General features: G+C 46.2%; 2 protein-coding genes across 6 annotated transcripts in view; one reads left to right on the top strand and one right to left on the bottom strand.

The window, feature by feature from the left end:
* The window catches only part of FipoQ (F-box/LRR-repeat protein FipoQ), a 170431-nt gene extending 164842 nt beyond the window's left edge, over window positions 1-5589 (bottom strand). The window contains exon 1 of the mRNA XM_071672421.1: window positions 5072-5589. Within this exon, the coding sequence (XP_071528522.1) occupies window positions 5072-5077 (6 nt within the window). The 5' untranslated portion in view covers window positions 5078-5589. The remainder of the gene's footprint in view (window positions 1-5071) is intronic.
* The window catches only part of LOC139754727 (zinc transporter ZIP13 homolog), a 168242-nt gene that overhangs the window by 141483 nt on the left and 9174 nt on the right, over window positions 1-17585 (top strand). For all 5 annotated transcript variants that reach the window (XM_071672430.1, XM_071672429.1, XM_071672427.1 and 2 more), the window contains 4 exons: window positions 13766-13870; window positions 14896-15053; window positions 15233-15404; window positions 17132-17233. In XM_071672430.1, coding sequence (XP_071528531.1) covers window positions 13766-13870; window positions 14896-15053; window positions 15233-15404; window positions 17132-17233 — 537 coding nt within the window. The remainder of the gene's footprint in view (window positions 1-13765; window positions 13871-14895; window positions 15054-15232; window positions 15405-17131; window positions 17234-17585) is intronic.

A 17585-nucleotide genomic window follows, 5' to 3' on the forward strand; every position in this document is an offset into this window, starting at 1 on the left:
ATTATGTTGTTGTTGTTATTATTTACATCGTCTGGGTCTCGCTGTTGGAGGCAGACAGTGGCATACTTCGCCATGGCCTTGAGAGATTCTTTCGGCGGGAGGGTCGGGAATCCAGCTCTCTGCCTTGAAAAGAACGCCCTTATGGCCTCCTATTGAAGAGGGGGAGAATGGGGTGGAAGGGGGTGTTGACATGACGGGCGGGGTTAGGAAAGCGTCCCTTATCGCACGATATATATATATATATATATATATATATATATATATATATATATATATATATATATATATTATATATATATATGCTTTCCGAGATAATGTTCTCGACTTCCAAACGTTCTTCAACGCTCCCAGAACTTTCGCCCCCTCCCCCACCCTATGATTCACTTCCGCTTCCATGGTTCCATCCGCTGACAGATCCACTCCCAGATATTTAAAACACTTCACTTCCTCCAGTTTTTCTCCATTCAAACTCACCTCCCAATTGACTTGACCCTCAACCCTACTGTACCTAATAACCTTGCTCTTATTCACATTTACTCTTAACTTTCTTCTTTCACACACTTTACCAAACTCAGTCACCAGCTTCTGCAGTTTCTCACATGAATCAGCCACCAGCGCTGTATCATCAGCGAACAACGACTGACTCACTTCCCAAGCTCTCTCATCCCCAACAGACTTCATACTTGCCCCTCTTTCCAAAACTCTTGCATTCACCTCCCTAACCACCCCATCCATATATATATATATATATATATATATATATATATATATATATATATAGATTGGACAATCGCATGTTTACGAAATGGCGTCCTAGCTACGTCTCTTTGTTGTATATCAACTGACTGTTATATTTCTCTCTTGTGTCTCCCCTGATGATGATGTGATTATGACACGAAAGTGCACTTGGGAACTTATCGTGTTTCATTTTACCCGTGGCAATTCCTGGTGTCGTCTGCAATGCCTTACGCCACAGGTGGTGGTGGTGGACCCTCCCACCCAGCTGGTGACTGTTGGACTCAGCCATCCCAGCTGGTTCGCCTGGCCGCCCCAGATGGGAGAGGTGGGTGCGTCTGGTTGACCACCCCCCAGCTGGTATTTGTGGTGCATTAGGCCACCCCCAGGTGGTACATTTGCACCTGGCGCCAACCCCCCAGCTGGTACATGTGCCCCTGGCCCAACCCCAGCTGGCGCAGATGGCCATTGCATGACCAGATCCACCTTTTCACAGTGCTAAAGTGTCAAAGACACTTTATGTCTTCTCCTCCTCCTTGTCTGTCGTCAGACAGTGTGTCTTGGGTACCCTAGGACGTGTCTCGGAACGACCACTTGTTAGAAAACGGGATCCTGGTCGTTTGAAATTAAGGGTGGGAGAAATGAAAAAAAGAAATTAATGAGTTAATTCTTCAGCGATAAGTCTTTAAGATGTGTGTAAGTCCATATTTATCCGTCATGTAGTAAATTCACTATATTAACATATATATATATATATATATATATATATATATATATATATATATATATATATATATATATATATATATATATATATTGATAGAGTTGATAGAGATGCTCTGTGGAAGGTATTAAGAATATATGGTGTGGGAGGCAAGTTGTTAGAAGCAGTGAAAAGTTTTTATCGAGGATGTAAGGCATGTGTACGTGTAGGAAGAGAGGAAAGTGATTGGTTCTCAGTGAATGTAGGTTTGCGGCAGGGGTGTGTGATGTCTCCATGGTTGTTTAATTTGTTTATGGATGGGGTTGTTAGGGAAGTGAATGCAAGAGTTTTGGAAAGAGGGGCAAGTATGCAGTCTGTTGGGGATGAGAGAGCTTGGGAAGTGAGTCAGTTGTTGTTCGCTGATGATACAGCGCTGGTGGCTGATTCATGTGAGAAACTGCAGAAGCTGGTGACTGAGTTTGGTAAAGTGTGTGAAAGAAGAAAGCTGAGAGTAAATGTGAATAAGAGCAAGGTTATTAGGTACAGTAGGGTTGAGGGTGAAGTCAATTGGGAGGTACGTTTGAATGGAGAAAAACTGGAGGAAGTAAAGTGTTTTAGATATCTGGGAGTGGATCTGGCAGCGGATGGAACCATGGAAGTGGAAGTGAATCATAGGGTGGGGGAGGGGGCGAAAATTCTGGAAGCCTTGAAGAATGTTTGGAAGTCGAGAATATTATCTCGGAAAGCAAAAATGGGTATGTTTGAAGGAATAGTGGTTCCAACAATGTTGTATTGTTGCGAGGCGTGGGCTATGGATAGAGTTGTGCGGAGGAGGGGTGTATGTGCTGGAAATGAGATGTTTGAGGACAATATGTGGTGTGAGGTGGTTTGATCGAGTAAGTAACGTAAGGGTAAGAGAGATGTGTGGAAATAAAAAGAGTGGGGTTGAGAGAGCAGAAGAGGGTGTTTTGAAATGGTTTGGGCACATGGAGAGAATGAGTGAGGAAAGATTGACCAAGAGGATATATGTGTCGGAGGTGGAGGGAACGAGGAGAAGTGGGAGACCAAACTGGAGGTGGAAAGATGGAGTGAAAAAGATTTTGTGTGATCGGGGCCTGAACATGCAGGAGGGTGAAAGGCGTGCAAGGAATAGAGTGAATTGGAACGATGTGGTATACCGGGGTCGACGTGCTGTCAGTGGATTGAACCAGGGCATGTGAAGCGTCTGGGGCAAAGCATGGAAAGTTGTGTGGGGCCTGGATGTGGAAAGGGAGCTGTGGTTTCGGTGCATTATTATATGACAGCTAGAGACTGAGTGTGAACGAATGTGGCCTTTGTTGTCTTTTCCTAGCGCTACCTTGCACACATGAGGGGGGAGGGGGTTGTTATCCATGTGTGGCGAGGTGGCGATGGGAATAAATAAAGGCAGACTATGAATTATGTACATGTGTATATATGTATATGTCTTTGTGTGTATATATATGTGTACATTGAGATGTATAGGTATGTATATTTGCGTGTGTGGACGTGTATGTATATACATGTGTATGTGGGTGGGTTGGGCTATTCTTTCGTCTGTTTCCTTGCGCTACCTCGCTAACGTGGGAGACAGCGACAAAGTATAATATATATATATATATATATATATATATATATATATATATATATATATATATATATATATATATATATATTCTCCCAATTTACTTTACACATCTTGATTTAGGGGGATAGGAAGAGAAGAAGGAGAGAGAGAGAGAGAGAGAGAGAGAGAGAGAGAGAGAGAGAGAGAGAGAGAGAGAGAGAGAGAGAGTCTGTATGTAGATATGGGTAGTACGAGACGACACAAGCAGGCACCTTCCTCTGTACACGTGGTCCCCCCCTCTGTACACGTGGTCCACCCTCTGTACACGTGGCCCCTCCTCTGTACACGTGGTCCCCCCCTCTGTACACGTGTTCCACCCTCTGTACACGTGGTCCCTCCTCTGTACACGTGGTTCCCCCCTCTGTACACGTGGTCCCTCCTCTGTACACGTGGTTCCCCCTCTGTACACGTGGTCCCCCCTCTGTACACGTGTTCCCCCCTCTGTACACGTGGTCCCCCCTCTGTACACGTGGTCCCTCCTCTGTACACGTGGTCCCCCCTCTGTACACGCCCTCCACCTCTGTACACGTGTTCCTTCCTCTGTACACGCCCCCCTCTGTACACGTGTCCCTTCCTCTGTACACGTGGTCCCCCCCTCTGTACACGTGTTCCACCCTCTGTACATGTGGTCCCTCCTCTGTACACGTGGTCCCCCTCTGTACACGCCCTCCTGCAGGGCCTCTGTACACGTGCCCCCTCTGTACACGCCCTCCTCTGTACACGTGTCCCTTCCTCTGACCCACGTGGTTACGCATGGACCGTTGTCGTGGTGTGGGTTCGTTTTATTCCCCCAAAGATTTTACTTCACCATCTGCCGATGGTACTTCAGTGGTCGTGGGTGTTGGTGTTGAGAGAGAGAGATTGTATTATCTGGACTAGGAGTGTGTGTTGAGAGAGAGAGAGAGAGAGAGAGAGAGAGAGAGAGGATTAGGGTTTAATTGCATGGATCAGGATGCTTGTGTGTGTGGGGGAGGGGGTGAGTTTCCTGGCAAGTGTGTGTGTGTGTGTGTGTTTCCCTCGACCCTTTTCCATCCCTTCCTTTTCCTTCCCTCGCTTGGGGGGTGGGGGGGACGTGCTGAAAATTATCGACAAATAAACTATATATGTCATTGATGACAAGTGTATATATATATATATACATATATATTCCTATGAGTCCACGAGGGGGTAAAATGAAACAGGATAAGTTGCCAAGTGCACTTTCGTGTCATAATCACATCATCATCAGGGGAGACACAAGAGAGAAATATAACAGTCAGTTGATATACAACGAAGAGACGAAGCTACGACGCCATTGGGTAAACATATGATCGTCCAAGACAGACAACGAGCGTATCATAAACTTATCATTTAACAAACTTTATCAACAATAAAGTTATTTAATTTGTATAGACCATCATCACTAATATTAATCATTCCAGAAAGGGGAAATGACGCCTTTCCAGAGAGAGAGAGAGCCTTTCCATAGCGTCTCTCCCCAGAGAGAGAGAGAGAGAGAGAGAGAGAGAGAGAGAGAGAGAGAGAGAGAGAGAGAGAGAGAAGACCCCCCAAACACGTTCATAATTTTAAAGGTCTATGGAGAGAGGGGGGTGGGGGGAGGGTGTGGTCTTCAGTCTATAGGCCCCACTCAGGAAGGGGGGGTCTCTCTATAGGCCCCACTCAGAAAGGAGGAGGAGGGGGGCCTGTTTCTAGAACCCCACTCAGGAGGGGGGTCTGTCTCTGTAGGCCCCACTCAGGAAGGGGGGGTCTCTCTATAGGCCCCACTCAGGAAGGAGGGGGGTCTGTCTCTGTAGGCCCCACTCAGGAGGGGGGGGGTCTGTCTCTAAACCCCACTCAGGAGGGGGGGTCTGTCTCTAGACCCCACTCAGGAGGGGGGTCTGTCTCTGTAGGCCCCACTCAGAGGGAGTGTGGAGGGAGTGTGGAGTGTGGAGGGAGTGTGGAGGGTAAAGTTGGTCTATACTCACCAGTGGTGTGGTCTGCAACCTTACCTTCATGGTCTTCTTGATCGCTCGGGGTGGTCTCTTCCTCCTCTTGCTCCTCCTCCTTGTAGGGGTATGGTGGGGGGGGGGGCCCACTACTACTACTACCACCACACTACCACCAGCTGGTGGTGTCAGCAGCTGGTGGTGTCAGCAGCTCGTGGTCTCTGCAGCTGGTGGTCTCTGCAGCTCGTGGTCTCTGCAGCTCGTGGTGTCAGCAGCTCGTGGTGTCAGCAGCTCGTGGTCTCTGCAGCTGGTGGTGTCAGCAGCTGGTGGTGTCAGCAGCTCGTGGTCTCTACAGCTCGTGGTCTCTGCAGCTGTGGTGTGTCAGCAGCTGGTGGTCTCTGCTCCTCCTCCAGCTGTGTATGTCCTCCTCCTCTGGCCTGTCACTCGAGCCCTGGGGCTGCTAACACTTGAGTGAAGGTCTCGAGGGCGACGTATGTGTCTGTGTCACAGATGGAGCACTGCCTGGCGTAGACACACACACACACACACACACACACACACACACCAACACCAGCTGGCGGACTGCAATGGTTGTACTGGGGGGGCTGGCTGGGGCCCTTGGGACCCTCGCTTTCCCCTCCCCCCCCACGCCAACGCGGCGCCCCCCGCCCCCCCATCTTCACCCCCCCATCACCCCACTTCCCCCTCCCTCCCCCCTTTCCTCACATTCACTCAAGGGTGGGGGGGGGGGAATGAAGAACATTTGAACACTCGAAACTTCCCCCCTGTCCACCCCCCCAGAACCCCCTCCAGCCCCCCCCCACTGGTAATATGACCTCCCCCTCCTCCTTCCCCCCTTTCCTCCCCCACTTACTCAACAAGGCCGTACGTTACCTCTCCCCGTTCTCGTTTTCCCCCCTCCCCCCTCCCCCCCCAAGGGTCGTGGATGGGTCAGGACACGCGTGAATGGGGGGGGGGAGAGGAAGGAGGGGGGCCTTCAGGTCACAGCGGTTGCGTTGGGGGGAGAGGAGGGGGGAGGGGGGAGAGAAAGGGGGGGGAAGAGAGTGTCTGATGATGCTTTGGTGGTGATGAACACGGTCCCAGACTTGAGGAGGGGGAGGGAGGGAGGGAGGGGGGGTGTGTTAAGCTCCCCCCTCCGCTCCCTCCTTCCCTCCCCCACATGTGGGGAGGAGGAGGGGAAAAGGGGGGGGGAGGAGGAGGAGCGTGTTGCACAGCACGTGGCACTCGGGGAATGAGAGAGAGAGAGAGAGAGAGAGAGAGAGAGAGAGAGAGAGAGAGAGGGAGGGGTTGTGGTTGGTTGATGGGGGGAGGGGAGAGTCGTGGTGTGGCCGGGGGGAGGGGGTAGGGGAGGGAGGTGTGTGTGTGTGTGTGTGTGTGTGTGTGGGGATGTGTCCTGGGTCAGTCTGTCCAGGGGGGGGGGGGGCAGGGGGCCCCCGGCCCGTCTGTAGACGATACGATCTACACACACACACACACACACACACACACACTCACACACACACACACACACACACGCACACAGCCCCCCCCCCCGCCGTGGCCATCTTTAAACTCGGGGGATTAGGCGGCAGAGGTGGGGGGGGCGCGGGGGGGAAGGTGCGTTCGAGAGGAGGAGGGGGAGGGGGGAAAGAGTGTGGCAAGAGGGGGGGGAAGACGTTGGGGTAGGTGTGGGGGGAAGAGGTGGGGTGTGGGTGTGGGTGTGGGGGAAGGTGTGGGTGTGGGGATGGGGGATTGCTTGGTGGGTCTTCGTGGGGGAAGGAAGCTGCAGGTTCTTATACAGGAGGAGAGGAGTGGTGGCCGATGGTGCCAGCTGGCCATTGGGAGAGAGAGAGAGAGAGAGAGAGAGAGAGAGGAGAGAGAGAGAGAGAGAGAGAGAGAGAGAGTATGTAGTGTGTGTGGTGTGTGTGTGTGTGTGTGTGTGTGTGTGTGTGTGTAATGTATGTATGTGTGTAGTGTAGTGTGTGTGTGTGTGTGTGTAATGTATGTGTGTAGTGTAGTGTGTGTGTGTGTGTGTGTGTGTGTGTGTGTGTGTGTGTGTGTGTTTGTGTAATGTATGTGTGTGTGTGTGTGTGTTTGTGTAATGTATGTGTGTATGTGTGTGTGTGTGTCTGTACACTTATGTTGATAATGCCCAGATGGCAGAGGAAAAGAACGCTTTATTTGTATCATTATTTGATAGAGATGCTCTGTGGAAGGTATTAAGAATATATGGTGTGGGAGGCAAGTTGTTAGAAGCAGTGAAAAGTTTTTATCGAGGATGTAAGGCATGTGTACGTGTAGGAAGAGAGGAAAGTGATTGGTGGTTCTCAGTGAATGTAGGTTTGCGGCAGGGGTGTGTGATGTCTCCATGGTTGTTTAATTTGTTTATGGATGGGGTTGTTAGGGAGGTAAATGCAAGAGTTTTGGAAAGAGGGGCAAGTATGAAGTCTGTTGGGGATGAGAGAGCTTGGGAAGTGAGTCAGTTGTTGTTCGCTGATGATACAGCGCTGGTGGCGGATTCATGTGAGAAACTGCAGAAGCTGGTGACTGAGTTTGGTAAAGTGTGTGGAAGAAGAAAGTTAAGAGTAAATGTGAATAAGAGCAAGGTTATTAGGTACAGTAGAGTTGAGGGTCAAGTCAATTGGGAGGTAAGTTTGAATGGAGAAAAACTGGAGGAAGTGAAGTGTTTTAGATATCTGAGAGTGGATTTGGCAGCGGATGGAACCATGGAAGCGGAAGTGAGTCGTAGGGTGGGGGAGGGGGCGAAAGTTGTGGGAGCTTTGAAAAATGTGTGGAAGGCGAGAACGTTATCTCGGAAAGCAAAAATGGGTATGTTTGAAGGAATAGTGGTTCCAACAATGTTGTATGGTTGCGAGGCGTGGACTATGGATAGAGTTGTGCGCAGGAGGATGGATGTGTTGGAAATGAGATGTTTGAGGACAATATGTGGTGTGAGGTGGTTTGATCGAGTAAGAAATGAAAGGGTAAGAGAGATGTGTGGTAATAGAAAGAGTGTGGTTGAGAGAGCAGAAGAGGGTATTTTGAAATGGTTTGGTCGCATGGAGAGAATGAGTGAGGAAAGATTGACCAAGAGGATATATGTGTCAGAGGTGAAGGGAACGAGGAGAAGTGAGAGACCAAATTGGAGGTGGAAAGATGGAGTGAAAAAGATTTTGAGTGATCAGGGCCTGAACATGCAGGAGGGTGAAAGGCGGGCAAGGAATAGAGTGAATTGGAGCGATGTGGTATACCGGGGTCGACGTGCTGTCAGTGGATTGAACCAGGGCATGTGAAGCGCCTGGGGGTAAACCATGGAAAGTTCTGTAGGGCCTGGATGTGGAAAGGGAGCTGTGGTTTCGGTGCATTATTACATGACAGCTAGAGACTAAGTGTGAACGAATGGGGCCTTTGTTGTCTTTTCCTAGCGCTACCTCGCGCACATGCGGTGGGAAGGGGGTTTTCATTCCATGTGTGGCGAGGTGGCGACGGGAATGAATAAAGGCAGACAGTATGAATTATGTACATGTGTATATATGTATATGTCTGTGTGTGTGTATATATATGTATACGTTGAGATGTACAGGTATGTATATGTGCGTGTGTGGACGTGTATGTGTAAACGTGTATGTGTGTGTGTGTGTGTTGGGCCATTCTTTCGTCTGTTTCCTTGCGCTACCTCGCTAACGCAGGAGAGACAGCGACAAAGTATGATAAATATGAATAAATATTTATGATTACAGCTGATGGAATGTGTGTGGTGTGTGTGTGTGTGTGTGTGTGTGTGTGTCAGGAGGTCTATTTTGAATGTCCTGTCCTGTGGTATGTAACATTACACTCCCGGAATGTTTGGCTTGTGGTAGCCAGGTTAGAGATGGGGAGTATAGTGTGTGGTGATGGGGTGGGGGGGAGCTTACTGTGTGGTGATGGGGTGGGGGGGAGCTTACTGTGTGGTGATGGGGTGGGGGGAGCTTACTGTGTGGTGATGGGTGGTGGGGAGCTTACTGTGTGGTGATGGGGTGGTGGGGAGCTTACTGTGTGGTGATGGGGTGGTGGGGAGCTTACTGTGTGGTGATGGGTGGTGGGGAGCTTTACTGTGTGGTGATGGGGTGGGGGGAGCTTACTGTGTGGTGATGGGGTGGAGGGAGCTTACTGTATGGTGATGGGGTGGGGGGGAGCTTACTGTGTGGTGATGGGGTGGGGGGGAGCTTACTGGGTGGTGATGGGGTGGTGGGGAGCTTACTGTGTGGTGATGGGGTGGGGGGGAGCTTACTGTGTGGTGATGGGGTGGGGGAGCTTACTGTGTGGTGATGGGGTGGGGGGGAGCTTACTGTGTGGTGATGGGGTGGGGGGAGCTTACTGTGTGGTGATGGGGTGGGGGGAGCTTACTGTTGTGATGGGGTGGGGGAGCTTACTGTGTGGTGATGGGGTGTGGGGAGCTTACTGTGTGGTGATGGGGGGGGGGAGCTTACTGTGTGGTGATGGGGTGGAGGGAGCTTACTGTGTGGGTGAGTGTGGGTGGGGGGAGCTTACTGTGTGGTGATGGGGGAGTGGGTGAGCTTACTGTGTGGTGATGGGGTGGGGGGGAGCTTACTGTGTGGTGATGGGGTGGGAGGGAGCTTACTGTGTGGTGATGGGGTGGTGGGGAGCTTACTGTGTGGTGATGGGGTGGAGGGAGCTTACTGTGTGGTGATGGGGTGGGGGGAGCTTACTGTGTGGTGATGGGGTGGGGGGAGCTTACTGTGTGGTGATGGGGTGGGGGGAGCTTACTGTGTGGTGATGGGGTGGGGGGAGCTTACTGTGTGGTGATGGGGTGGGGGGCTTACTGTGTGGTGATGGGGTGGGGGAGCTTACTGTGTGGTGATGGGGTGGGGGGGAGCTTACTGTGTGGTGATGGGGTGGGGGGAGCTTACTGTGTGGTGATGGGGTGGAGGGAGCTTACTGTGTGGTGATGGGGTGGGGGGGAGCTTACTGTGTGGTGATGGGGTGGTGGGGAGCTTACTGTGTGGTGATGGGGTGGGGGGGAGCTTACTGTGTGGTGATGGGGTGGGGGGAGCTTACTGTATGGTGATGGGGTGGGGGGGAGCTTACTGTGTGGTGATGGGGTGGGGGGAGCTTACTGTGTGGTGATGGGGTGGTTAAAAAAGCACCATATGTTGCTATTATGGGTCAGTTTCCACTTGTATCTAACGAAGAAATAGCCTTTAATGCTTTCCTTAGCCAAGTATATATATATAAAACATGTATTAAACCCAGGTTTATTAAGCTAGGCTCTTGTTTATCGTCCACTCAGAGTGGGGGAACACCTGGGTTGGATGCGCCCTTTCGAGGACTCGAACCCGGGCACTTATGTGTGGTGCGTCGCAGCGGAAACCACTGTACCACTGTGTGTGTGTGTGTGTGTGTGTGTGTGTGTGTGTGTGTTCTCTACCCAGTTCCCCTGATCAGGGGGTAGTTCAACCCCCCCCCCCATTCTCTGGGGGTGCCCCCAGCGCCCCATGTTACCCCAGGGGTTTGGCGCAAGCTCAAACAACACGCTGTAAAGTGACCCCCCCTGACCCCCTTTTTTGGGGGCCCCCCTCCAAATACTTGTTTAAGTGCACTTAATAGTTTTCTTAGTGTGTTTATATGTTTACCATGTCCATATCTTGTAAAATAAACTTACCACTATATATATATCGTCTCTTCGATGTATATCAACTGACTGTTATATTTCTCTCTTGTGTCTCCCCTGATGATGATGTGATTATTACACGAAAGTGCACTTGGGAACTTTTCGTGTTTCATTTTTCCCCGTGGACTCATAGGAATATATATCTATCTATCTATCTATCTATATATATATATATATATATATATATATATATATATATATATATATTATATATATATATATATATATATCGATTGAAGAAAATTTATATACTTTATTCCCAGAAATTGTAATTTTAAGTGACTTGATAAGCTATTAAACGGATCCTTCGCATTTAATCTATGGCTCAGCATATGATAATTCATTTATTTCTCGTACCTGAAGACATATAGTTTTTTTTAAACGGATCCTTCGCATTTAATCTATGGCTCAGTATATAAATCATTTATTTCTCGTACGTTAAGACGTGGTTTTTTTTTTTTTAAACGGATCCTTTTGCATTTAATCTATGGCTTAGTTTATGATAATTCAGTTATTTCTCGTACCAGCAGACCCTTAGGCTGGTGGTGTGGTGTGGTTGTGTGTGTGTTTACATACACACGCGCGCGCGTGCGCAGTGCCAAATTTGAATAGCCGTCCTTGTTTACCGTTTAAATTTGAAACCCTCAGATGGATGGTTGCCGGGCCGGTGGTAAATTAAATGGTGGTGCCTTCACACACACACACACCCACGCTGTGTTTCCGCATACTCTCTCTCTCTCTCTCTCTCTCTCTCTCTCTCTCTCTCTCTCTCTCTCTCTCTCCTCTCTCTCGGTGGTGGTGGGACCGCCACCACGAGGCTATGGCGGACGTGAGTGTAGCACGACTAGGTGTGTGTGTGTGTGTATGTGGCGGTCGCCTGGCCGTGATGGTCCGCTTCGCTCAAAAAAAAAAAGAAAAATAACTTACCTCTCTCTCTCTCTCTCTCTCTCTCTCTCTCTCTCTCTCTCTCTCTCTCTCGCCAGATTAATGGCGTCTTTGTAAAAACGCCCTAGTGGCGTCCACCACACAACTCCTTTCAAACGCCGGACATCAAATAACTAAACCACGTTGTTCACGAACCAGCAGTAGAATCAAACGAGTGTATTGCAATTTATTTATTTTCTTTTTTTTGACGATTGTTATGATTCCTTTGCGACCTTATTTCCAATTTATGGTGTGTGCGTTGATTGCTCAGTGTGTGATGGTGGGGGGGGGAAAGGGCATTTAAAGTATGGTCTGTGTGTGGTGGTGGGGGGGGAAAGGGCATTTAAAGTATGGTCTGTGTGTGGTAGTAGTGGTGGGGGGGAAAGGGCATTTAAAGTATGGTCTGTGTGTGGTGGTGGTGGTGGGGGGGGATTTAAAGTATGGTCTGTGTGCGCCGTGGCCAGAAAACGACCACTTCTCACATTTCCCAGCAGCTCTGCCCCAATGTGGAGGGTTTGCATGCCTAGGTCTCTCAGATGGGTGTTCGCATGTGGAATATAGTAGGTTTGGCGAGTGTTCCCCACTCAAACAACAGGATGCTGTTTAAAGTATGGTCTGTGTGTGGTGGTGGTGGTGGGGGCATTTAAAGTATGGTCTGTGTGTGGTGGTGGTGGTGGGGGGGGATTTAAAGTATGGTCTGTGTGTGGTGGTGGTGGTGGGGGGGGCATTTAAAGTATGGTCTGTGTGTGGTGGTGGTGGTGGGGGGGGGGCATTTAAAGTATGGTCTGTGTGTGGTGGTGGTGGTGGGGGCATTTAAAGTATGGTCTGTGTGTGGTGGTGGTGGTGGGGGGGATTTAAAGTATGGTCTGTGTGTGGTGGTGGTGGTGGGGGGGGGGAGCATTTAAAGTATGTCTGTGTGCGCCGTGGCCAGAAAACGACCACTTCTCACATTTCCCAGCAGCTCTGCCCCAATGTGGAGGGTTTGCATGCCTAGGTCGCTCAGATGGGTGTTCGCATGTGGAATATAGTAGGTTTGGCGAGTGTTCCCCACTCAAACAACAGGATGCTGTTTTCATCTGCGGAGAGAGAGAGAGAGAGAGAGAGGAGAGAGAGGAGAGAGAGAGAGAGAGAGAGAGAGAGAGGTATTTAAAAGATGTTAGGGAATTGAGGAAAGCTGGGTCACTAGATGAGGGGTACGAGGCCCTAAATTTGCCCATCAAGGAACAGATGGTGATCCGGTCAAAATTTGCATTTTTTTTTTTGACAAGTTTGAAGATGTAGGATGTGAACAGTTTTTCGAAGAATGTAGGGATCAACAACCAGAGCACATAACATGAACATATGCGAGGAATTTGTATAGCAAAGATATAAAGAAGTACTCGTATAAGAATATTGTACGGATGGAATAAACTGAGTTGTAAGATATTACTTCTTTTATGCATAACTGGAGATTAATGTAGGCAGAGGAACATATCAGATGTAGGCTGAACTGGTTTTGTCATGTAGTGAATAGAGGCCTAAGTTGTCCATTGCTTAAAGTAGATTGTTTGTCTCCTCCAAGCAAAGTGAGGAACTACTGTGATGCGCTTTTTTACAGGTCACTGTAATCAGTCGACAAGGGTCAGACATGCCGTAAGAGCATTTAGATTTAAACTTGAACACCAGAAAGAGGTGCTTCAAGAGATTTCAGGTGGTGGTAACAAAATGACAGTTGGTAGTCGTAAAGCTAAAAACAACCCATGAACCACAGGCAACAAGTTTGTTAACGTCAGACAAGGACAGTCACGGTATACCATGAAATGCAAAAAATCCAGACTATTACCTGGGGATTACATGATTTTCAGCAGGTGTTCTGTGTGACCTGAAGCATGGGTATTGCATGCCTGAATGTGTACACACACTGCATACTGAACTTACAGAAAGTTTTAAAAAGTTTTATGATGATGAGGAAAGTGTAATGGCTGGAGCCCAGTTGGAATACAGTACAGCTCCCAACCTGCTGTACGATTGATTATTATTTTTTTCTCTCAATGAATTGAGAGAAAGAATTTTCATTTTGTAACACTACTGTCATGCAACTTTTCTAATATGTTTTGATCATTCACAGTGATATATTAGTCTTGAACATTGATATTATAGGAAGCTCTTTTCATCTTCCACAGGAGGGCGTAATTTGCTGCAGCTGCTACTGAGTTTTGCTGTTGGTGGCCTCCTTGGTGATGTGTTCCTGCACCTTTTGCCTGAGGCTTGGAGCATGGCTCTGGAAGGTATGCTGTACCCCTCCTCTCACCTCTACATTTGTGGTTTGGAATCTTCTGTCTAGGACAATATACTGATGTATTATATGTTTTTTCGGATACCTTATCTGTGATCGTGATATTCTATGATTGTTTTCCTCTAAATTTTGATTGTGAAATTAGTTTGGACAAGCTCACTGTAAAGTACACTGATGCACACTTTTGGAGTTTCGCGAAATGGCTGTCATGTGTCATATTGTAGGTTTTGGTACTGAATATACCTCTTGTTCATTGAATCCTAGTACAAGTTTTACTCTCTGTCAGATGTCTTAAATAAAATCCCAAGTAGCTTGGTAAGAATGGAGCAGTAACTTCCCACTTTTTTTTCTAGATAAGGTAATTACTCTCATGTGTCTCAGATATGGTTGCCTTGGGCCTAGCAATTGCCAGATTTTAGGTATTGATGATACCAGATCAAATGAACTATAACAATCTGTGGAGTGTTCTTTTCTTAGTATGTAGGTTTTTGTAAGTTGTAAACAAATATATATAATTATTTACTGCCCTTATCAAAAAATCCCCCTCTGTTTCCTCTCCCAAGATGTTCCCTTAGAATAAGGTAGCAATAGATGATTACTGAACTAACTTTAACTGCTTGTGATGGCATCTGGCTCAGTTGAGGTAGGAATGAGTGATTATATAGAAATTGAAGTTCTGGATTTTCACTAAGTACCCATATCCTCACAAGAGCTGTATTTGGGGGTGTGGTATTTTTTTATCCTTGATTTGAGACATTAGAGTGTAATAGAAAATTTAGATATAAAGTGTATCCTTATATTAATTTTTTTGAATTATGTATGATTTTATGACGATAAAATGTACTGTTTACTGAATTTGACAACTACATGACAAAGCTTTCATTCTTGTAATATCATTTACTAATCTATGCTTTTTTTTTTATGTTTTTTTAACAGTTTGATAGTAGCTGTGAATGCACACTGAGTGCTTTACCTAACAATGTAATTTAATTTCAAATAATGTGTTCTTTATAACAGCCGGAGCTGGTACCCATGAAGCCTTCACGCAAGTGGGTTTGTGTGTTCTCGCAGGGATATTTGTGTTCATCATTGTGGAGATGATGGCAACACATGAATTAGTTGGTCCCCAAAATAACAACAATACAAAGGGTGGTTCAGAGGTCACTAAAAAAGAGGTTAGTTATTGTTGTATACTTTATTATCTTTGAATAAGTTGGCAGTTAGAACACAGACATTCATTTTGATATTTTAGAAACTATATTTAGCATTTAGGCCTTTGTCTTAGATTATTTCTTATGTGATAGAGAATTTTCATACTTATTATACAGCTAATAGTCATCCTTTTTTCTTCTAGGTGACTGGGTACCTGAACCTAATAGCCAATGGGATCGATAACTTCACCCATGGGTTAGCAGTAGCAGGTTCATTTATGGTGTCCTACAAAACTGGTCTACTTACTACCAGTGCTATTCTCATCCATGAAGTTCCACATGAAATTGGAGACTTTGCAATTTTACTCAAGTCAGGTTTGTATGGGCAACACCATCTCTTTTGATGGAATCAAAAAATCTACACAATTTCTTATGATTGTTATGGGTTACAGACTTTGTTGGTTGGGCTTTATTTCATGTAGAAATCATTATTACAATAGTTAATTGCTGCTTTTATAATATGAAAAATTTTCATCTTAAGTTTGGTCTAATAGTGAACGTACTTCCACTTTTGAATAAGCCAGAGTCTTGGATAAGATATGAGGATGTTCTTTTTACCAGAGCAGTCAGCTTAACACATCAATGACTTAAGTAATGACAATGCAGTATACTTTTGTTCCTTCATTGGATTTTAACCTTTTCCCATCTATTAGGTGTGCCAGATAAATTACAATGGAAATATGAAAAATTAAGATAGTAAAAAAAGTATTTCATTGATGATAAACATAACGTGAGTGTAACATTTATTTTAACTCCATTTTACTGCACATTCCCACTCCTTATTTTGAATGCCCACCTCAGAATTTTTCAGTACTTTTTGTCCTCGCTTATCTTGGAAGCAGGGAAGATATGACTTTGGCTCGAGCCTCAAAATTGTGGCATGCAACTTCAACTGTTACTGTGCAGCACTTCCACCTGTACTCGATCACTAGTTCAGTTTATTATTCCATTGTCCACCATAATGGTAACATGCAGGCAACAAAGCTAGACTCTACATATATTTTCTTGAAAACTGTTCTTCCTGGACATAGAAAACTTGTGAAAGGGACAGTGATAGTATGGACTTATCATTAGGAAGTCTCGAGATAAAAGAAGCCACGAGAATTCGCTGATACAGTCAAGGCATGAAGGAACAACTACAGGGATTGCCTCTATTTGGAAATATTTGTTATGAACAGTGTTATTGAACTCTGCTTATATGTAGCTACACCAAAGGCAAGAACTCACCTTAGGCAAGGCTGCATTGTTCACTGATGGAAAGGAACACAGTCTCGTCAAGGACCTTCTCACTCCAGTGGAGTCCATCGTGAGTGAAGTCCAGCCTTGAAGCTACAGGGACCACATGAAAGGGGTTCTGGAGAGTGTGATTATAATGTAGCCATTATAACTGAGAGGATTAGCATGATATCTATCTCAGATGCCTGTTCCCTTTGGGAACTCCCTCATGGGAGTGGCCATGGCAAAAGTCTTCATAACTGTTGATTGAGTGGATAGTCATGTCCAAGGAGACTCTTGTGAAGGTGGAAACCTCTGCTGACAGGCACTAAGTTGCCTGTTGGTAGCTTGGATACGTCACTCGTTTGTTAACATTACAAGCTAGTTTCTTCTCTACAGTATTGCAGAAGAAGGGCATATTTCATGAGGGTATCTTTTTTTTTAGTAAATACACGTGTATCTGATGAATGCCTCCTGCCCAACTTGCTAACCATTTTGCTCTTAATGGTTAAATGAACTTGGATAACTATCAAGTCTGAGCTTTCTCAATAAGGAGTGTGAAGGGGAGATCTGGTTATTGTAATACTTGTTTAAATTTGCCAAATGCTCATGCAATGTTACTTACAAGCAATAGTGTTGTGGTTATCAAGCAGGTGTTGGGAATTTACATGAACAAAATAATGATGCATTTATTTATTGCCTTAATTTTTCATTCCTTTCATATTCTGTGTATGGCTTACCCTCCTATGAATACAAGAAAATGATAGGCATATTCATAACCACACACATACAAAAATTTTCCTTCAAAAATAATTTTCTGGCTTCAGGTTTTACTCGATGGGAAGCCACGAAGGCCCAGGTTTACACGGCCGGAATTGGTTTAATAGGTGCATTAGTGACACTTTTCATCGGTACCTCTGAAGTATTAGGTGAGTCAAGTCTCCATCATTATACCTTATCATGAATTGTTTATTCCACAAAATTAGGCACTTTTGTATAGTATGTCACTTTTGATAGGCTTTGCAAACCCTTAAGGAAAAGAAATTCTTTAGTTTTTTGGAGGTCTATTAATCCAATGAATTTTCATTCTCAACTAGAACTGGGAATAGAAGTACAATTACATCAATCATTTTGCATGAAATGATACCCGGTTATATACATGATGAATTAGATTTTTACCTATTCGTGAAAGCATTAAAATGTATCTTAAGAAGGGATTTGTTTGTAAGATGATTGGAATAATGATTGGGATACGTATAAAAGCTTCATCCTATCTTTCAG

Source organism: Panulirus ornatus, chromosome 17, assembly GCF_036320965.1.
Source record: "Panulirus ornatus isolate Po-2019 chromosome 17, ASM3632096v1, whole genome shotgun sequence".
Lineage (NCBI taxonomy): Eukaryota > Metazoa > Arthropoda > Malacostraca > Decapoda > Palinuridae > Panulirus > Panulirus ornatus.